The sequence below is a fragment of the Protopterus annectens genome, chromosome 12.part0 (assembly GCF_019279795.1).
Source record: "Protopterus annectens isolate FY-2018-M chromosome 12.part0, PAN1.0, whole genome shotgun sequence".
In the NCBI taxonomy this organism is placed as follows: domain Eukaryota; kingdom Metazoa; phylum Chordata; order Ceratodontiformes; family Protopteridae; genus Protopterus; species Protopterus annectens.
The window spans coordinates 1,149,092,336-1,149,115,060 of record NC_056746.1 but is presented as its reverse complement, the minus strand read 5'-3'; the positions used below and the strand labels follow the sequence as shown (position 1 = coordinate 1,149,115,060).

The following is a 22,725-nucleotide window of genomic DNA, read 5'->3' as shown; positions in this document are numbered from 1 at the left end:
TTTAGATGAGATTGACTTCCTAAAATCTCTATTTCTTGAAAGAGGATACCCTTTAACACTTTTAACTACTTTAGCCCAACAGGTCATGGGCAGCAGAGAAACACTCTATCCCCCTCTTTTAGGTGCAGATGTGGTTGTTCATCACACTGACATTAAAGAGCCTGACCACACTTATGGCAGGTTCATTTATACTTACTGTCTCAACTCCTTTGAAGTTGAAGAAATTTTCCACAGACATTGGCCAGTTCTTTCACTACATGATGAACTGAAAAATATTATACCACCACACCCAAAGTTTATTAGAAAGAGGGATACCAACCTAAAAGAAAAATTTTTGAAGGGAACAACCATACCAGAAAGAACACTCAATTGCCCAAAGCAGGCACCTTTAAATGTGGTGCCTGCAAACAATGTAACACTATTTTTGACACCCCTAGTATTTACATTGTTTCTAGGAACTTTCTGTTTAGACCTAAAGTTTTTACAAACTGTGGCAGCAAAGGAGTGGTATACTTAGGGTTCTGTACCACCTGCACTAGTTTCTATATTGGCAAAACAGAAAGGCCTTTTAGAAGAAGAATTTATGAGCATTTACATGACATTTCTAAACAAAAGGAATCAAATGCTTTATATAAGCATTCCTTGGTTTGCAAGAATTTCAAATTTAAGTTCTTGGTATTGGAACAAGTACTTCCCAATGCTAAGGGGTACTGGAAACAAGTCTAGAATATAGAGAACTTTTCTGGCAACTCAGGTTAGAAGCAAGTAGAGCCCCAGGTTTAAATGAGAGTGTTAACATCGGCAGTGTTCTCAAAATTAGAAGAGCTCGCTTGTAGGTTTGTAAGTAGACACACCCTTCACAGTAAGATCATTCACTGTTGTAGGTGTCTGCTGCAACATGACTTTTTAACTACAGTAAACTTTATGCTTGTATACTTTTTTCAACAATTTTTTCTCTACAGATGTATGTTTTCTATTTCTACTATTTTTAAAATTGTTTTAACATTCACCAAATATATTTAACACAAAAATTATGAACAGGAATACAGTTTTTAATATAACTGATAATGCAGTTCATTTAACAGGTTTTATATGTATACACACTTGCTACTAGAGTTAATACATGAGCATTAGCACATACATTTTTAAACAGTGTATTTTATGTTTCAAATGTGCAACGCTTTGTAATATGGGTATTTCTTTTAAACATATGAGCATTTCTCCTTTTTAAATTATGAGTGTTGCTTCACTAAAGTAGCACTCCTAACTAACTGTTAATTGACTTAAGACTAACAGCTAACTAGCTAACCATGTGATAGGGAAAGATATATAAAATGGCACTGTTTCCAATGTTTGAATTCATTTTAACTTGAAAAGCTCGGTATCTAGCTTAAAGCGCTTTGTTTTATATCAATAAACTTTCTTGCAACTACCCACTTGGCACTCGTTTACTCTGTGGATTACGTTGGTCAGATCCTGCTTTGAAGCTTGTTTTTCTTTGGAATTTATGAAACCTACACTGGACAGTATTAATACTGCTTGGAAAACACACACACACACACATATATATATATATATATATATATATATATATATATATATAAAATATACACCAATACATAATTTCTTTTTGATGTGTGTGTGTGTGTGTGTGTGTGTGTGTGGGAGGGGGGCATGCAATCCACATTTTCATCTGCTAAAGAATCTGAACCTAAGCATTCTAAAGCATCACACACATCTTTAAGAAAAGCTTCCAAGACAGAAGTGATCAAATGATTCTCTCCTTTATCTGAAAAATAAACTCAAGGATGCACTTGAGGATAGTAAAAAGGAACAGGTGGCTACTTCACAGAGGATTTCATGAGCGTGAGGGACAATCCAAAGAAAGGAATTTCAGAAGGGGAGCTACAAACAAGAAGTTGCCATCTCTTCCAGTTCTTAAAATCAAACTTCTTGCCTTTTAAATTCTAACCGACGGGAATCAAAGCAGAAACAGCTCTGTCTACAGACCAGAGGCCATCTTACATACCCCTGCAGCATAAATGTGGGTGAACATCAAGGGCAAGTTGTTTGAAAACAGGACAAGAGCTGTATCAAATCTAATAAACTAAGCATGTTCAGTGGGTGGCATATAAGAAAAATAGGTTAGCAAAGTTTATTTTCATATACCACACACAATCTCTCTCCACCATGTTCTCTTGTCTTCGTAAACCCATTTTGGAACATCAGTGGTCCAATACTGATCAATGCCAGCATGTGAAGGAAGTTCCCTGGACCCAAGTTCAAACCTAGAAACCTGTTCCAGGGACCTGAAAGCTTGCTACATGTTTGCTTAACAGTCATCACCCTGGTGTCAGACTCCCAGGAAGGCATGCCAGAAGTGTACCACTGCATTTTACTGACCTCATGCTAGAAGATGATTCCGTGTGCAACAGATTACAGGCCTCTGTGGATAAGTGATGTTAAAATGGAGCCATACCTAGACTTTGACCTAGGTCTTGGGTCCCATATTTTGCTTTTCATGCTACTACTAGGGATCTTTAGATAAATTAGAAGTTATGTACTCACCATAACGTTCCATCTGAGTAGGTGACTTCATTCGGATGCAACCTGTGGGTATCGGATCCGACCTCGGATCCGAGCCGGCAATTCAAAAGCTTAGGCTCCGAGCTCCTAGCTCCTCCCTCTTACCCATAACCCCTTGCCAAGCCCTGACTGACCTCAGATTGAGTTTGCCTCAAAATACTGACTACAGTACACTAAAACAGCATAAATACTCGCTCTATAAAGGTCAGGGGATGGAGGGAATGAAGTCACCTACTCAGATGGAACGTTATGGTGAGTACATAACTTCTAAACCTGAAGTAGGCAGACTTCATTCGTCTGCAACCTGTGGGACAGAGTCCCTAGCTACCTGAATCTTGGGCGGCCGTCATGGAAGGATGTTTCGAGCACCGCTGAGCCAAAGGATGCTCTTCCTCTAGAAACAACATCCACCTTATAATGAGAAATAAAAGTATGAGGCGAGGCCCAAGTAGCTGCCGCAGATATCATCCAATGATACACAGGACTTAAAGGCGGCTGACGTGGAAACTGCCCTAGTAGAATGAGCCGTAACCCTCTGAGGAGCAGGTCTACCTGAAGTGTCATATGCCTGCAGAATACAATTAGCAATCCACTTAGATAGTGTGACTTTAGATACTGCTTTACCCAGAGCAAATTTAGCAAAGGAGACGAACAGCTGATCTGATTTCCTGTGACCAGCTGTTCTGTGAATATAAAAACGTAATTGTCTATGAACATCCAAGGAATGCAATTTGTATTCTCCTTTGTTTGAGTACTTGGGAAAAAACACAGGTAAATTAATTGATTGGTTAATATTGGATTCAGAAGAGACCTTTGGAAGAAAAGATGGATTGGTCCTGAGGCACACCCTATCAGGGAAGAAAGGTAAGGCGGCTTGACGCATAGAGCCTGAAGCTCAGACACTCTTCTGGCTGAAGTGATAGCTACCAAGAAGGCAGTCTTCCAGGAAAGGTACTTTAAATCTGTAGAAGCTGCAGGCTCGAAGGGAGGAGCAGTAAGGGCTTGCAGAACTAAAGACAAGTCCCAAGGTGGTACAACCTCCTTGACTGGTGGCCTCAACAAAAAAAACCCTTTGAGAAATGTTTTGCATAATTCATAAGGGAGCTGTGTCATGACCAATGTGATAATGCGAGATAGCTGCCAATTGTACCTTAATCGTGGAAGAACTAGCCCCTTGATGAAAGAGGTCTGTTAAAAATCCAGCACCGCTGACATAGGTGCCGAGAAAGGATCCAAGGTTCTCTGTACCGCCCAAATAGAGAATCTCTTCCATTTACTCCGATAAACCTGCCTGGTGGAAGGTTTATGAGCTGCCACTAAAATGGCCTTGACCGGTGATGAGATACCGGAGTCCTAATTAAGGATGGAACTGGAGCAGCCAAGCTGTCAACTTCAGGGTGCGCAGATTGGGAACCGACATTCCCAGAGGGTGGGAGATGCGATCCGGAATTGGATCCAGAATCCAGGGTGGATTGATTTTGTGAGACCATACGAAGGGGAACCAAGGTTGACGAGGCCAGAACGGGGTAATGAGAATCATTCTGCTCCCCAAACTGTTGGCTTTCTGCAGAAGCCTCTGCATCAGAGGAAGTGGAGGGTAGGCATAAAGGAGACCGGGAGGCCAAGCATGCACCAGAGCATCTCTGGGAACTCCCTGGTGGGAAGCAGAGCGAAGAAATTGTCGCATTTGGCGTTTGAGGGAGAGGCAAAAAGATCGCAACAGGGTTGCCCCAGACGGCAAAAATCTTCTTCGCTACTTGAGGATTGAGAGACCACTCGTGTGGAGAAAGAATGGTGCGACTGAGCTTGTCCGCAAGGATGTTGGACTTTCGCGGAATGTGCGTTGCTACCAGAAAGCGTTTGGTGGAAATTGCCCATTCCCAGACTCTCATGGCCTCTCGACAAAGGGGGTAAGACCTGGTTCCTCCCTGTTTGTTGATATACCAGACTACCGACATGTTGTCTGTCTGAATCGCAATAGTCCCTGAAGGAAGAACGTGGTGAAGTGCTTGCAACGCTAGGAGCACCGCCCTCATTTCCAGGACATTTATATGCAATGACGTCTCTGTGGGATTCCACGTGCCTTGGACAATCTTTCCCGCAGAATGCCCCCCCCACCCGAGGCAAGAAGCGTCCGTGGTCACTGTGGCTCGGGGGAATGCAGCACAAAAAGGTCTCCCTGCCAGGGGCTCCGGAGAAAGAAGCCACCAAAGAAGGGAGTCCCTGCACGCCTTGCTGACCGCAATCGGAGCGTTGAGAGAGGAACAAAGAGGGGACCACTGAACCTGAAGGGTCCATTGAAGAACCCGCATGCGTAAACGAGCATGAATGAGAAGCGGAATAGCTGCCGCCATAGAACCTAGGGCCCTCATGACCGAAGCTGCAGATGGAGATGGTTGCAGGACCGCTGTCACATGACACTTCAGGTTGGCAATTCTGTCTGGAGTGAGGAAGGCTCGCATTCATCTGGTGTTTAGTCTTCCTCCTATGAAATCTATAACTTGTGTGGGGTGCAGTAAAGATTTCTCCCAGTTGATCGTGATGCCCAGCCTTGGGGCTAGTTGAAGAAAGTAATTCCTGGCTGAGCACAGAAGATGCCTTGATGATGCCGTCAGGAGCCAGTCGTCCAGGTACGGAAAGACCTGTAATCCCTGGAGCCTCAGGTGGGCCGCTACCACCGCTAGCACCTTGGTGAACACCCTGGGGGCTGAGGTGAGACCAAAGGGGAGGACCCTGAACTGATAATGACTGGCCCCCAGCCGGAAGCGAAGAAACCTCCTGGATCGTCTGTCCATCCGAATGTGGTAGTACGCGTCCTTGAGGTCGATGGAGCACATCCAGTCGTTCTCCTCAAGAGGGAGTATAGATTGCAGGGTGACCATCCGGAACTTTTGCTTGGTTACTGACAGGTTCAGCTGGGAAAGGTCTAATATTGGTCTTAGGTCCCCGTTTTCTTTGGCACCAAAAGAACCTGGAGTAAAACCCTAATCCGGTTTGATCTCGGGGACCAGCTGGATAGCTCTTTTTCTAGCAGCTGTTCGATTTCGACAGCTGCCGCCCTTTGGTCGGGTGGAACATCTGGGAGGCTGCGAGATTTGGGAACCTTGAATAGGGAATTGAATACCCTCTGGATATGACACGAAGCACCCAACTGTCTGTTGTTATGGACTCCCAAGAAGTCAGGTGCCTCGAAAACTGCCCCCCGACTGCCTCCAGAGACGGACAGCCGGGCAACCCTTCAGGGCTGCTGCGTGTGTCTATCAGAGAAAGGTTCTCTGGACCCAAAGTTGCCAGGAGCCCCCCTGCCTCTAGCACGACGACCTCCCCGTCCTCCTCTGCCACGGAAGGACTGGTTATCCAGAGCAGGTTGGGACTGCTGCGACTTCGAACCACATCTTCTTCTGTCCCTTTTGGTTCTTAGAGAAGGACCTCTGGGGAGCTGAGAAGCGGACTCCGACGGCAGACAGCGTCTTCCTGTCCTTTTCGCTCTGGACTAATGTTTCGCGAACAGTCTTGCCAAACAAGGCAGAACCATCGAAGGGGGCATTCGAAGGTCGCCTTGAAGGGCTCTGCAAAATCACAGTGGCGGAGCCAGGCCTGTCGCCTCATGACTAGGCCTGCTCCGCTGGCTCTAGCGGCTCCCTCAGTAGCATGAGAAAGCAGCCGCATAGATGTATTGGAAACTGATCTGAGAGTGGCCATTCGGGTGGAGTATACCTGTTTATCCTCACTCGACATGGACTCCGGGGGAGATGCAGCGTATTCTTTAATCAGATCCCGCTGCATCCTAATGACATGTGCCATGTAGTTCGGCGCTCTCAAGGAGAAGGTTGCTGAACTGAAAACTCGCTTCCCAATGCGATCCATCGAGCGGGACTCCTTGCCCGGAGGATGCATGGAGGGACTCTCCTGGGCCAATTCCCTCTTCGTGGCTGCAGCCATCATCATGGCATCTACTGGGGGGCCCTTGCTCCAGTGAGTGCGGTCCGCCGGAGGGGAAAGGATGCAGTCCGGGCACTTAGGGATAGGCTCAACGGTGTCCGGATCCTTCCACGCTCTGATGGAAATAAGATCCACCAGGGGGTCAGCAGGAGGGGACACCCAAGAGGTAGAAGGGCCCGCCTCGAATGCCTCCAAGAACACAGATTCGTCCGAGGAAGCCTTGGGGGCAGACCACCCCCCCGATCCTTAACATCTCCATAATGTCTCCAAATGAGACGTCCTCAGGGGGTGATCTAGGGGAGCCTTCCCCTTCATCCAAGTCTGTGTCTTCAGTAACGGACTCGGGGGAGTCCATGTGCCTCCTTTTGCACTTACGCTTCCGAGGTACTTCATCGGGGGGGCTGTCCGAGGAGTACTCTTCAGCAGTTGGATGTTCCAAGGGAACCACTTGGGACATCGAGGTGGGCTGTCCCTGGGACCGGCTGGTGGGGGCCTGGCCCAACTGCAAGGGAGTGCGGGATGGAGCCGTGGCAGGGACCGGGGGTCTGGACGTCCTCAACAGTGCCCTTTCCACTACGTCGAAAGCCGAGGGGGAGCCAGCTTCTCTAAACCCAGAGAGCCAACCCCCACTCGGATCTGACGCACGGATCGGAGTCGGAGCCGAAACCGTCGGATCCGAGAGACCGGTGCGCTCCGACCTGGACGGAGCCGAAGACACACCAGCTCCCTCGGATCCGAGGCTCGGCCCTCGGCTCCGAGAGGTCGGGTCCGAAGTACCTGAAGCACTCAAGGGATGGGACGGATCCGAGGTGCGCCGACCCATCGGATCCGACCCACCCCCGGATCCAAGTCTGCCCGGCGCCGACAGCTCCGAACCCGTGGTATGGGTCGGAGAAGGAGCCAAGGGGCGAAGGGTCAAGCCCTCCCGGATGGGGGCTAGGAGCACTCCCATTTGCATTTGGGCCTGGATGAATTTCCTCATCATCCGGTCCATATCAGCTTCACTCATGGAAAAAGTTGACCTGGTGGAGGCCACCAAGCGGACCTAGAGAGCCTCGGAGACCTCCTAGAAGGGCTAGCCTCCTCCTCCTCGGGTCCAGGAGAGAACAGAGGGAGTGGAGCCGAGGAGGAGGAAAGCTAGAAGGCACAGGGGAGGCCCGCAGATGGAGGAGCCGAACTGGAAGTTTCGCCTCCGCTTGTGGTGCCTCTCCTGTGCCTCTCTTCTCTCTCTCTCCCTAGAGGACTCTTCCTCCGGCAACTTAGAGGAGGTTGAGTCCCAGCCGGAGGGAGAACCCACAGCAACAGGTTGCTGAGTGGAAGGGCAGAGGCCGCGGTATCTGGAGGTAAAGACCCGCCAGCACCAGCTTCGACCTCCGCTCCCTCAAAGCGGGGTTGAACCCTGCACAAATGGTACAACCAGATGACAGGTGTTCAACCCCAAGATGACTTGCAGTGTGGCCATCCGCTGGGGACAGCTTATGGCCACACTCGGTACATTTCGAGAAAACAGCCTTATGGGCTTCAGACATCACAACCCTAAGGCCTAACACAACACACACACAAACAAACTAAAACCCGAGAATTATTAAATAAAAGAGAGAGGAAAGCCTATACACACTCAACACTAACAATATCAATAACAAAAATAGAGATTTTCAAAACTTTTTAGTCAAAAAATCTTATCTTTCTTCAACAAACGCCAGGAGCTCTAGAATCCGTAGCTACTTGAAAAGCGGCAAACGAAATCTGAGGTCAGTCAGGGCTTGGCAAGGGGTTATGGGTAAGAGGGAGGAGCTAGGAGCTCGGAGCCTAAACTTTTGAATTGCCGGCTCGGATCCGATACCCACAGGTTGCAGACGAATGAAGTCTGCCTACTTCAGATCCTCTGTTTGGCTCCTGACGAACAACCCCAGCCACTATTAAGTACTGGAAGCTGTTGAAGGCTTTAAACTTTCCTACACCAGCACGCCATGGGGTTAAAGCACAAACACTTGGGACATGCTGATGCTGCATTCATATTACATATAAACACAGCTCCTGTAGTGGCCATGATTAGTGATAGGTCAAATGTAGCTACACCTGGAAAGTCTATGCTTTTAGGCAATGAACACAGGAACTTTCCATCAAGGTTCTTTAGGAGACAAACTAGAATATGCAAAGTACTAGAAAAAACTTGTGATCCATAAGCAAATCAAAACCTGTAAACCACAATGCGCAGGTGGTGTGGGTGACGGAGGCAGACGTGAAAGAGAATATGAACGTACTCCTAATGTCCAATCCAGAGCAGTGGACTTTTAAGTAAAAATGGTGCATGTCACACTTAAATGTGGAACATTCTTAAACCAGACAAGTAACATTTGTTAATTTTTTGTGAATTACTATTCACCTTAAATAATTTATCAGAATCAGATACTGTCACAAGCTTTATGTCTAACCACCTTAAACATTCATAAGGGGTAGTGTGGTTCATACCAATCTTTTAATACCATAGTGGAGGACAAGAGAAATTTACCTTACAGAGGGAAATATTCAATTCCTGGGACAAAGACAGATACATCAATAGTACAAGAAAATCAGGTGACATCCACTGTCAGCATTCAAAAAGCTGTTCTTGTGAGAACACACAGTGCAGGTACAAAACCAAGTTAAGGCCTCTAAGAAACTAAGAAACCAAAGCTGTTACTAAAAATGTAATCCATTTGCCTCTATAAAATAAAGCACATCTCATGATATTAACGACCAACACTTATGTTCTAAACTGATCAGAGTCCTGGAAGTCAAGGCTGATAACACCAAATATGAACCATCACTACAAAGTCCAGGTTCTTAAATGGCAATAGTGTCTCAGTGCAGCAATTAAAGTGTAGGATTAATGCTCCGGTAACAGGAAGGGGAAATGAGCTGACATTTGCCTGGGAGCCACTGACTGACCAAAAAGTAGCAATGACTTCAGATAAAACAAAACAAAAAAAAAACTCCCTCCTCACTTGACCTCTCAGACATAGAAAAGGCACAGTAGTGTTACTTTATTTTTTACGGTGAGCAACAGGGACAAGACAAAGTTGCATCAAAACAAAAGCAGTCTTCCCAAAAATACCAGACAATTTTAAGGTCATAATGGGCTTCCTTACAAGTACAGAACAAAAGCAAAGGCGTTTTAATCAGTTGTGGCACTGGTCCAAAATTATTTATTTTATGTGCAAATCTAATTTTGTTTGCGTAAAGCATTGCAATAAGTTATAATGCATCAAATTAATTTACTTTGTCCTCTTCTGTTTTGAACTCTATCTCAGAATCTTTTTACTGTTGACATTAGAGACAGGAAGCAGGAAGAGATGCAAACAGCCTGCAAAACAAGGCACAGCACTGGCACAGTCTGCTATTACAGCTTTTCCCTTTGCACCAATTTTCTTTTCATCAATGGCAAAGTAAGCTGTTTTGACAGTTGACAAATCCAAGAAAAGTTAACAGGTCTGTAGGACTGAAGATTTTTCAAACGCTCGATGTGTGCTCCAGGCTAGCCTAGCCTCTCACTGTTGTCTGCTACAGAGAACTCAATTGGGACCTATTAAAGATGAATATCAACCTATAAGGAAATATGATTTGCTTGATGATGTAAATGAAAAATGCTTATGGGGTTCATCGTCATCTGACCTACCCTTCAATGTAAAACACCTGATGCAACCAGCTCAAAAACAAACGTGGAGAAGTGCTCAACAAGTACTACATTAAAATGTAATTGGAAACAGTGTAAATGCTGCTGTTTGTAGGCAACATTAAGTCAAATGCAAATACTTCTTAACGGGATAAAACAAATTTAAAATACTTGCTACATAATGGCACGTTTACAGGAAAATGGGGCCACACCTGCTAACAAACTACTGCTTGAATAAGTTGAAATCACTTCCCAGACACTATACTTTTAGACAACAATCTAAAAGAATGCACTGAAGAAGCACCTGTGAAATACTATAGGTAAATACTAGTAATAAACAGCCCCACTTTAACTGCATATCTGTAGAACTGTTACACCATTCGCCTAACACCCAGATGGGAATCAAGGACTGCTGCCCTCAAAATTTAACATCGTTGAACTTATGAAATCAGTAATAAAAATGGGATTATGGGTAAGCACTTCATCACCCTGCTATCACTGCCTGAATGAAGTGCTTCCAATGGTAATGAGTTAATCAAGTCTGAGTATAATTAAGTCAGATGTTAATGCACTTCAACAAACTCAAAGCCAAAGCAATTCTAATCCATTAAAGACACCATGGAATACAATTAAATTCTCTTAAGTGCACATTTTTCCCCATACATTAAAAGGATGCTGGAGAAAACACACAAACATGCTAAAAAAGGAAAAGACTAAGAAAGAAAAATTACTTCAGAATATAAAGCAGTCTGAAATGCATGAGAAGGCTACAGTTCCCAGGACTCAAAAGCAAAATGCACAACAATCAAACTCTGAAAATTCCTCTTTCCACGACAGAATGCAAAACAAAGTTCTGCGGATGTCTGTTTTCTGGCAAAGTTCAAAACCTCTGATCTGCATTTCTGTATACACCGTCCATTAAAAAAAAAAAAAAAAAAAAAAAAAAATGGACAAGCCCATCTTGAACGTAGAATTCTGTCACTACGACCTCTACAGAGTACTAAAAACGGAGGCCTTATTTACATCCACTGCCCTTGGGCCAAAGGGAGAGAGAAAGCAGGATCAGCTTAGACCATGCTGATCACGAAGTTCTGGTTGATCAGTTCTGTAAATAATTACACCACATTTTGTGAAGCACAATCCATTTACGACTGTGGGTATTAAAAACGTCTGCAGCAACAGCATACTTAGCAGTTTTCATTCCAGTCGCAAACATCCCTGAATACATCTGCCTGGGTTTCTGTACATTTGTCTTGCATTAAAACCCAAACATGTAAGAGTCGGCACCAGGTTCCAAAAACATTCCACAAATTCAAGACTGTACACAACACTGCACAATGTGCTCCTGAATATTCATGGTCTGTAATGCTCTCTGTAAGAATGAAGCACAAGCCCACTAAACAGATGGATCTTTACTCCTCTGTAAAATCTTTATCAATGTCCATGTAAGCCTCATCAATGTAGCTAACTATGGCACAGGGTGAGGTCCGATCCGGGCTGAGAAGTACTGATACAGTCTCTTTCCAATAGCTGAAGGTAATACAGGAACTCTGAGGGAGGAAAAATCAGAAATGTAAACAGTTCACTTATTTTGTCTCAACTACAACAAACTCTAAAATCTGACAAAAACTACACAACCAAGTACTGTGAATGTTGTATGTCCAGTTTATTTTGCAACGTTTTTATTTTACACAAACTACGCTTCTCTTACTGCATACTACTACTCATGGTCCCTAAATAACAGGTACTACCAATGCTTCAAGAGCATTTAACAACAAAAATGACACCCAGTTTATTTAGTCATACTCCAATGTTTAATTCAAATTATCACAATTTTATTACCTACGCTTCCTTTATTCCATAAAGGCAACACCCATGGTTCCCAGATACACTTTGGGACAGGTCCACATTAAAAAAGATGGGAAACAGTATTTCAACACATACATAACTTCTCATTAAAAAATAGAAAGAAGCATATTAAGTTACTCAAGAAAGTACAGTTTTGTACCTACCATAAATGTAGATGTCCGATAGGTATGTATCTGCAGTCCTTACATATGGGTTGTCCTGCCTCAGGTCGGCCGGATTCCAAAGTCTGGGTCCGGCGTCGGCTGATGTCACCCTTTCCCCGACGTCAGAGCGCCTGGGGTATAAAAGCGTCAGCCGACGCCATCTTCCTCAGTTTTTCTTGCCCCAGATGCCAGGTGCCCTCTAAGGAAGGCTAAATTTGGAGAGATGCAAAAAAAATTTCCAAACATGCACAGTAATATAAAACAAATACACCATAATAGATAACCCCAGCTAGCTAGAAAGAGGGATAAGTACCCAAGAAGTACCACAGAGGGGAAGGAGGGAGGGAAAATCTGACTGCAGATGTATACCTATCGGACATCTACATTTATGGTAGGTACAAAACTGTACTATGTCCTTCAAGGATGCATCTGCAGTCCTTACATATGGGTAGAATACCATAGCCACGCTGGGGGTGGTAGGATCTAAGAAAAGGATGGTGTAGCTAAAATACCCTGCAGGACTGCCGTAGCAAAGCCTGCTCTGGATCTGGAATATAAAGGTAAGTAGTAATGCTTGGAAAATGTATGCACGGAGCTCCATGTAGCAGCTTCTAAAATGTCCTTGGTAGCCACCCCTCTTAAGAAGGCTGTGGAGGTGGCTGTGGCTCTGGTGGAATGAGGTCTAATGTTAGCTGGCACAGTTTTGCCATGAAAAGAGTAACAGAATCGAATGCAATTCCCTATCCATTTTGAAATTGTCTGTTTGGAAATTGCTTTTCCTTGTACACCAGCAGCATATGCTACAAACAGCTGGTCAGTTTTCCTGTAAGTCTTCGTTCTGTCCAAGTAGTAGCGCAACTGTCTGTGAATGTCCAGGGTATGCAGAAGTTTCTCTCCTTTGTTTTGTGGATTTGGAAAGGTAGGCAGGCAGGTGAATAGCTTGGTTCAATGAGACCCTGGATACTAACTTTGGCATGAATGAAGGATTGGTCCTCAATGAGACTCTGTCCTGATGAAAAATAAGAAATGGTTGTACTGCCATGAGGGCCTGCAACTCAGCTACTCTTCTTGCTGAGGTTATAGCCAGAAGGAAGGCAGTCTTCCAAGACAGGAACTGTAGTTCTGAAGATGCTGCTGGCTCAAAGGGAGGTAAAGTTAATTTTTTCAACATGAAGTTAAGGTCCCATGTAGGCACTGGTGGCTTCCTTGGAGGGTTGATATTTTTAATTCCTCTTAGAAACTGCCTTAGCAGAGGATGAGGAAAAGACAGGTGGATCCGTGTTGTATTCTGCTGAAATTGCTGAAGCATGAATTTTTATGGAAGAGTAAGAAAGACCATTGTGGAGCATTTCTGCCAAGTATTCCAGGATATGTGCAATGTTCATCACTGTCGCATCTTGGCCCTTTGTGGTGCTCCAAGTGCGAAATCTTTTCCATTTTGCTGAATATGCCTTTCTTGTGGAAGGCCGGCGAGCTTCCATGATGATATCCTTCACTCTCTTGGATAATTTATCCTGGTGAGGAGTCAAGGTATTTTCCAGGCTGTCAGCTGCAAGGTTTTCAGGCTGGAGTGCAGAGTTTTGTAATTGTGCTGTGTCAGAAGAAGTGGCCATTGTGGTAGAGGCCATGGTTTCGTGCGTGACATGCTCCTTAACGGTGGGTACCAGTGCTGTCTTGGCCAGTCCAGAGCTATGAGAATCACTTTTGGCTGTTCTGTCCTGATCTTCAGTAAGACCTTGGTCATTAATGGAAGAGGTGGAAATGCATATACTGTTAAGAGTATTCCAGCTGAAAGAGAGGGCGTCCACTTTCCATGCTTGTGGGTGGTATGTCCTTGAGCAGAATTTCTTCAGCTGATGGTTGTGGTGGGAGGCAAAAAGATCTATGTCCGGCCTCCCCCATGATTGTGTTATCTGATGGAAGATGTCTGGGTGCAGCATCCATTCATGTGGATCCATGATATTTCTGCTTAGACTGTCCGCCAGTACATTGTCTTTCCCTGGCACAAACTGGGATTGTAGCTCTATATTGAGTTTTAGGGAAAGTTCCCAAAGATTCATTGCCAGCCTGCAAAGCAGGTAAGAATGGGTACCTCCTTGCTTGTTTATGTACCACATAACTGTGGTATTGTCTGTCCTTATTAGCAGGTGGCCTTGATGCAGGAAGTGTTTGAAGGCCCCGATTGCATGTATCACTGCCAGCATTTCCTTTTGGTTTATGTGCATGCGCAATTCTTTCTGTGACCATAGACCTTGAATGCATCTGCCCTCCATGTGTGCTCCCCATCCATGGTCTGAGGCGTCCGTTGTAATGGTTTGGCTGATTATTGGTTTGCTGAAGGGCAGACCCATGTTTGACTGGCTTGCTTGAGCCCACCACAGAAATTCCTTCTGAAGGCATGGAATGAGTGGCATCAAAGCTTCTAGGCTGTGACTGTGTTGAGACCATAAACTCCTTAGGTACCATTGTAGTTTCCTCATATGCAGCCTTGCTTGTGGAATCAGAAGAATGCAAGATGCCATGTAACCCAGGGCCTGCAGGATTTTCCTTGCAGTCAGCTGGGTTTGTTTTGTCAGATTTTCGAAATAATCCAGTAGTTGTCTTTGTTTTTCTTCTGTGAGAAAAGCCATTTTGGGTGGTTGTATCTAGTTTCGCACCCAGAAAAGTTATTCTTTGGGATGGAACAAGTCTTGATTTTTGAATGTTGACTGTGTATCCCAAGGCCTGAAGTAGGCGGATGGTATAATTCAAATGTTTTACCAGAGTTTGTTGGCTGTCCGCTTGTATAAGGCAGTCATCCAGGTATGGGTATATTTGAATCCCCTGAAGTCTGCAGTGTGCAATTACTGATGCCAGGCATTTCGTGAATACTCTGGGCGCAGTAGATAAGCCAAAGGGCAATGCTGAGAATTGATAATGCTCTGAACCTGCAAGAAATCTGAGGTGTCTTCTGCAACTTTGTCTGATGGGGACATGCAGGTATGCCTCCTTGAGGTCTAGAGTTACCAGCCAAGACCCCTTGCCCAGCATGGGAAGGAGCTGCTGTAGGGTCAGCATTTTGAATTTTGGCACAATGAGATAAGTACTCAGTGCGGACAAGTCCAGTATAGGCCTCCATTGTTTTTCTTTTCTTGGGACAAGGAATAGTCCGGAATAAAATCCTTGACCTTGTTCTGTGAGAGGAATCTTTTCTATAGCTTTCATTTGCAGTAGGTTGGAAATTTGTTTGAAAGCCTCTGCTCTTTGATTTGGTGGCAGGTTTTGGCATGCCTTTTCTTTTTGGTAATGTATGAAAATGGAACCTGTATCCTTTTGTCTATTATTTGCAGTGTCCATTTGTCCCTTGTAATAATGTGCCAATTTTCTGAGAATAAAGATAGCTTTCCGCCCAAAGGTGCTTCCAATTGAGCCCTGGTTGGCGGGGTCAAATTAAAGTCTGAGTCTGTCCTTGTGCAGCAGTTGTAGGTCCTGCACTACCTCTCTGGTTAGGAGGCTGCCATTGATGTCCTCTGTAGGAGCCTCTAGCTTGCCCTCTACCTCTGGCACGCCTGTTCTTGCCTCTCTGAAATCTCTCTGTGTCTGGAAAGGACCAATTCTTAGAAGGCCAATTTCTGCTGAATCTTGGTGGTTGGACCTGGAGAAAATCTTTGACTGTTTGAACAGATTTAGCCTTTTCCTCAAATTTCTTTAAGACCTCCTGAGCAGTGGAACCAAATAACTTTTGCTTTTCCAGTGGCGCATCCAGAAGCTTTGCTTTAACATGATTTGGCAGAGTTTGTTCCTTCAGCCAAGCATGCCTTCGTATGACTACATCCGTCATTGCTGACCTACATGAAGCTTCCAATGCATCATAACCACACTGCAAGAAATGGTTGCTAACCTGTTGGGAGTTATGTACCAGATCCTGAAGTGCCTTGCGATCTAGGGGTTCAGGCGAAGATAGTTTTTTATGCAATTCATCTAAAATACTCTTGGTACTGTATCATATGGAATTGACAATTTAATGCCCTCATAGAAAGAGTGGAAGAAGTATACACTTTTTTACCCCATCTCTCTAAAGCCCTGGACTCCCTTTCAGAAGGGAGTGGATTCTTAGTAGTGGCAGTTGCAACCCCTTTAGGGCCCTGGGAAATAGTTTCTGGGTCAGCAGAGTGGCCCTTGTAAAGGAAATGATGTGAGTCTGGGACCCTGTAGTACCTATCGGGTTTAACAGGAGCCGGAGGAAGGGAGTCAGGGGAAATGCTAGACTCAGAGTACACATCATCAATGACATTCAAAACAGGAGGAATAGCCAAAGGTCTATGCTGAGGTAAATGCAAAAAAGTCCTTAATCTCTTCCTGGAATCAGAGAATTCCTGGCCCTGCCATTTGAAATGCTCTCTCATGGAGTGTAGGGTCTCCCCAAAGGACAACTCTTCAGGAGGGGAGGCTGAGGGAATAGATTCCTCTGCATCAGAATCCTCGTAGGCCGTAAAGGCCTCCTCCTGGTAGTCTGACAGAGCAGAGTCATCTGAGGCCTCATCAGAAGACTGGGGATCAGTGTGCTCTACCCTGGGCCTTTTGTCTAGAGGAGGTTGAGAGCCCCTATCCGGATGTGGCTGAGAGCCGCTAATTAAGGTAATAAGGTCCTCAGCTAAACTTAAAATCTGTGAACCGGTAGTGGATCCCTGAGGAATAGCCTTGGGAGGCAGAGATTTTGGCCATTTAGCAGCTTTAGCCCTTGTGAATGCCTTTGTGGACATGGATGCAGGAGGCCTGGCTGCTCCACGTGCTGGCGTAGTTTTATCTAGAGAAATGGTGTCGGAAGTTTCCAGAGCACCGGTTTCAGAGGGAAATTCTATAACTGACTCAGAGGGGGCCTCCGGGGCCAAGGTAGTCAGTTGTGCGGTTTCGACGGTCGGAAGAGCCAAGGACTCTGTTTCAGCCGAGACAGAGACACTCGCGGTAGGCCTAGGCGTGGTTTCAGCCGAAACCACGGTCCGCGTGTGTCGGTCCTTGTCCTTCCGTTTTTTGGTTAAATGAGAAGTTGGAGTTTCCGACGGCAAATTATAACAGTAACTAGCCCCAAAAAAATCCTCTGCAAACTCCGCCCGACGCCTAAGAGTGCATCGATTGAAGGAAACACAGGCTGTACAGGCCGAGACGTCGTGGTCTGGGCCTATGCAGGGGAGGCAGTAAGAATGGAAATCCTTATGAGGTATTTGTTTCCCACAAGTTAAACAATTATTAACTTTAAGCGTTTGACCTGACATCGGCTGAGGCAAGAAAGAGTCCCCAACGGGGTACTTAGCTTTTGAAGTCTTCGGTAGCTGAAGTTACAGGAGCTGGCCGACCGGCACTTGTGAACTGCTTCTGCTTCGGGCACCACGCGGCAAGAAAGACTGGGGAAGATGGTGTCGGCTGATGCTTTTATACCCCAGGCGCTCTGACGTTGGGGAAAGGGTGACATCAGCCGATGCCGGACCCAGACTTTGGAATCCGGCCGACCGAAGGGCTGCCTGAGGCAGGACAACCCATATGTAAGGACTGCAGATGCATCCTTGAAGGACATCTACCATGTTTTTACCAATGTAAATTTCATTCTTGACTGTATCTTGGTAGCACACAGTCTTCAAATACCTGTTTGATGACCCATGAATGACTGATGCCTAATGCACTAAAAAAACTAATGATGCTTTCCTATCAAGACAGCTGTGCTCAAGGATTAAACCTTGACAGTGCAGATGGCAAAGGTTTATTCCTAACAGAAAATCAGATTATTTTACTTCAGGTGAATTTCAATGCCTTTTTTTACAATCTAACTGTATTTCAATGACTTAGTCTACCAGTTTAGTGCAAAGGACGAAGGCTATCTGCTGCCAAAAAGCTTCACCCTGTAGTCCAGGGGTTGAGTCCTTACTGTGCAACTGTGAGCAAGTTATAATACCCCCAATATCATAAATGAAAAGAAGCATGTGCATTAGTGGGTTTAGCAGGTTAGCAAATTAAAAAAATAAAAAGGTACTGGTTGGAGGTCACTTCAATTAACAGTCAAACATGATCACCTTTTCATTCAGTGTCCATATGACGACATTTTTAAGCAGTAAAGGGCTAACTTATTAGAGATGCTGCATGTGGGTGGGATAAGTAAAGGCAAATTGTGCTTCCTGCAGCTAATACAAAATATTGTACTTTTCATGTACTGATTATGTATAAGCAGCAAATCTTGACAAGCTATTAGTGTGTCCTGAAGCAAAGCTAAAAGGGTGCAGCACTCATCTTTGATTATAAAATTATTCAAATCAAGTGCTCAATAAAAAAAAAAAAAAAACATAAGCATTAGTCTAGGCATATAAATTTCTTCTGCAACATCTACACAACGGTTTGGAATTACATGTATACTTTACAGATGGTGCTCTGGTGGTGTGGAACATTTTGAGACAGTTTCAAGTCTTTTCAGGATATACAATGAATGAAGATAAAACAAAAGGCTATAGCTGTAAATTACATACCCATACCTGACTTGATCCATCATACCCATTGTTCATCGGACATAATTCTGTTATGACAGCTAAAGATATATGGGAAAAGACCAAATCTAATTAAAAACTGAGAAACTGGAAGCTCTTGTTTATGGATATGGACAGTAAGATTAAAAGCCGTGAGAATGGTTTTAGTCCTTTTAATTTTATATACAGGTCAGGCATATATTTATCATTCAGAAGAAAAGTTGTGGACAATAACAGAGTTGAAGGAATTCATCTGGGAAGGAAAGTGGGCAAGACGAAACAAGTTTGTTTAGATCTGCCCAATCTGAAGGTATATTTTAGAGCTGCACAGATATGGTTCGTTCATATACTTAACATAAGCAGAAGGTTAGAATTCATAAGCAGAAGGTTAGAATTCAAAGTGGAAAGGGATACTGATGAAGCAGCAGTGAGGGGGGGGGGGGGCAATTCAAGAAATAAGGAAAGATTTGGGATTTTGGCTGCAGATCCTTAAAGATGCCTACTGCCACCATACAGAATATTACATTCATAAACTCACAAAGTATTTTAATAATTATGCAAACACTTTGAATGGAAAAAGGACATTTTGCCAGTAGGAATGACTACAAGAAGGCGTACACAAAACAGCCTAGAGGGGGCTGGAATTTACTAAAGAAAATTGGAAAGGAACCAAGGTATTGGGAGAAAATAACTGAAGAGAGAGGTAATACAGTGGGATGAGGCCAAGAAGACATTTGGACTGCAGGGAACAGACTTGCCTTCCTTATCTGAGATTAATAGAATATAGACAAACAAAAAAGTGGGGAGTCTTAAGTGAAAGATCTGCTCTTGTAGGGTTTTTAGTCGAATCTAGAACAGAAGCTGTTAAAAATATGGGATAATTACACTAACTATAAGAATCAATCACTGGAGATTAGATTGGGAGGAGAGATTAGAAAAGCAATTTACAAGTGCAATGATATCCAGAAGGGTTAGGATTTTTGCTATGAATTATCTGCATAGGTATTTTGTATCCCAAGCAGACTTCAAAGAATATTTCCTCAGGATGATGCAAACGGAGTTGTGATGGAGAAGAAAGAGCTAACTGGCTTTTTTGTGTGTGTGTGTAATGAGATGGCAGATTTAAAAAATTTCCCTGCAGAGTACTCTTGTCAGAAATATTGAAGGAGTAAATGTCTGTTAAAGGAAAAAAGTTAAGTACTCACCATAACATTCCATGTTTGTTGTCCAGTATCTCGCCTCCAGTCTTGCTGGTTGGGTTCGGAGCCGAAACTCGGCCATATATCAAAGCTTAAGAGCTTCTACTGGGTCGAGGCTGAGTCCTATCTCATGGTGCTTACAGGCTGTTCCCCAGATCTCGTTTGAGGGAGAAAGGTTCCTATGATATATTTAATATCCAAAAAAAAGAAGTTATGTACTCACCATAACATTCCACGTTGGTAGTCCAGCTCACCCTTCATTTTTACATATGGGTTCGGAGCCGATCCTTGGCTCAGACTTGGCCAATTTTCAAGCTCGAAGACTTCTGGTTGGCTTGTGGCTAAGCAGGTATCCCATGGTGCACCAGTGCAATCCCCAGATCTTGTTTGCTGCTTGCTAGAAACAGAAAAAAACCCTAACCAACAAACAAATACTAAAGGGTCACCAACCAAGAAATTTAAAGTATTACCTCCAGATCTTCCAGGATGGGGGCAGGAGGGCAGGTTGGTAAAAATGAAGGGTGAGATGGACTACCAACATGGAATGTTATGGTGAGTACATAACTTCTTTATGTTAGGTAGTCCAATCTCACCCTTCATTTTTACATATGGGACAGCATCCCTAGCGCCTTATTATGGGGTGGCTCATTGGAAAATACTCCTGAACACCGTGGAGCCAAAGGATGCTCTACCCCTAGAAGCCAAATCCAACTTATAATGAGTAATGAAGGTGTGAGGGGTAGCCCACGTAACTGCTGCACAGATATGATCAGCTGGTACCCTGGCTTGAAAGGCTGCAGAGGTAGACAGAGACCTGGTAGAGTGAGCCTTGATCCTGTGGGGTAAAGGTCTGCCCTTCGAACTGTAGATGAAGGCTATGCAACTAGAAATCCAGTTAGATAATGTCACCTTAGAAACTGTAATCTGGAGTCGGAAAAGGAAATGAACAACTGGTCTGACTTCTGAAATTCTTTGGTCCGTTGCAAATAAAAACGTAGCTGTCTATGAACATCCAGCTGGTGGAAACCATATTCAGCTGCATTGCAATGATTGGGAAAGAAAACTAGAAGCTCAATGGACTGATTCAATGTGGCAGAACAAAAAACTTTGGGAACAAACGAAGGATTGGTACGTAAAGAAATCCTGTCTTTATGAAAGACTAAATAAGGTGACTTAATAGACAGAGCTTGTAGCTCAGAGACACGTCTGGCTGATGTAATAGCTACTAAAAACACAGTCTTCCAAGACAAACATTTTAAGGAAGATGAATGAGACGGTTCAAAGGGAGGGGTTGTTAGTTTGGACAACACTAAATTCAAGCCCCAAAAAGCCACAGGTTCTTGTAATGGTGGTCTCAGTAAAGTGGCTCCTCTCAAAAAAGTCTTGCATAGCTTATAAGACATAAGGTTGACATTTGGAGACCCTAAATAAAAATGAGGGATTGCCGCCAATTGTACTTTGATGGTGGCCACGGCAGATCACTGCTAAAAAAGCTCTGAAAAGAATTCCAGAATCACAGGAACGGGAGCACTGTAAGGATCCACTTTCATTTTCTGTGCCCAAATAGAAAACCTTTTCCATTTACTGTCATACAGCCTTCTGGTTGAGGGTTTATGCGAGGATAAGAGAATATGGGACACTGATGAGGAAACATCATGAAGCCTGACTAGAGATGGAACTGGTGCAGCCAAGCTGTCAATTTGGGGGTGTGGAGAGAGGGGTGTAGCGAACCCGACGTGTGTCAATAGATCTGGAACTGGGTCCATAATCCAAGGATCATCCAGAAGAGGCTGGAGGAAGGGGAACCAGACCTGACGAGGTGAGTAAGGAGCAATGAGGATCAACTTGCTTCCCAGTCGAGTGGCTTTCTGTATCACTTTGGGGATAAGAGGGAATGGAGGAAAGGCAGACAGAAGTCCTGTGGACCAGAGTGTCTCTGGGAGTTTCCCCGGGAAGGGGAATTAGGGAAAAATAACTGCTGCACTTGGCATTGACTGGACTGGCAAAAAGGTCGCAGCAAGGTTGTCCCCATTTTCGGAAAATCTGTTCCACTATTTCCCATTTCAGAGACTACTCATGAGGCAGTAAGATTGCCCGGCTTAGCTTGTCGGCTATCACGTTGGTTGTCCTCGGAATGTGCGTTGCCACCAAAAAGCGCAGGGAAGAAATCGCACATTCCCAAACTCGCATGGCCTCTCGACAGAGTGGGTAAGATCTGGTACTGCCCCTGTTTGTTGATATACCACACAACCGACATGCTGTCCGATTGTATCGCAATCGTCCCTGGAGGAAGAAGGTCCTGTGCTTGCAACGCCAGAAGCACCGCTCTCATCTCCAGAACGGTGATATGCAGATGAGCCTCATGTTCTTGCCATGTGCCGTGGACAGTCCTGCCAAGATAATGCCCCCCCACCCGACCTGGGAGGCATCCGTGGTCACAGTGGCAACTGGTTGGGCAGGCACCAAAAAAGCTCACATGAACAAGTTGCTGGCGGTTACCCACCAACGAAGGTCCTTTTTGCATGACTCCGTCAGCAAGATAGGGTGACTCAGCAGTAGACATTGGAATGACCACTGGGAGAACAGGAGCCATTGAAGGATTCTCATGTGCAACCTGGCTAAAGGTATTAACAGAATGGTTGAGGCCATCGTTCCAAGAAGTTGAAGAATCCATTTTGCTTTTGCCTTCCGAAGCGGAAGACGACGCTGAACTTGTGAGATGAGGTTTTGTGCTCTTTCGGCGGGAAGACGAACTGTCATATCCACTGTGTCTACCTCTGTGCCTATAAAATTCACAGATTGCGAGGGCAGTAATGCAGATTTTTCCCAGTTTATGGAGATCC

At 44.7% G+C, this 22,725-nt stretch overlaps 1 protein-coding gene across 1 annotated transcript in view; it reads right to left on the bottom strand.

The window, feature by feature from the left end:
- Positions 1 to 9,523: 9,523 nt before the first annotated feature.
- LOC122817037 (transient receptor potential cation channel subfamily C member 4 associated protein) overlaps positions 9,524 to 22,725 on the bottom strand; it is a gene marked incomplete in the record, with an annotated part of 2,826,501 nt that continues 2,813,299 nt past the window's right edge. Inside the window, 1 exon segment of the mRNA XM_044090168.1 lies at positions 9,524 to 11,733. Coding sequence (XP_043946103.1) covers positions 11,596 to 11,733 — 138 coding nt within the window.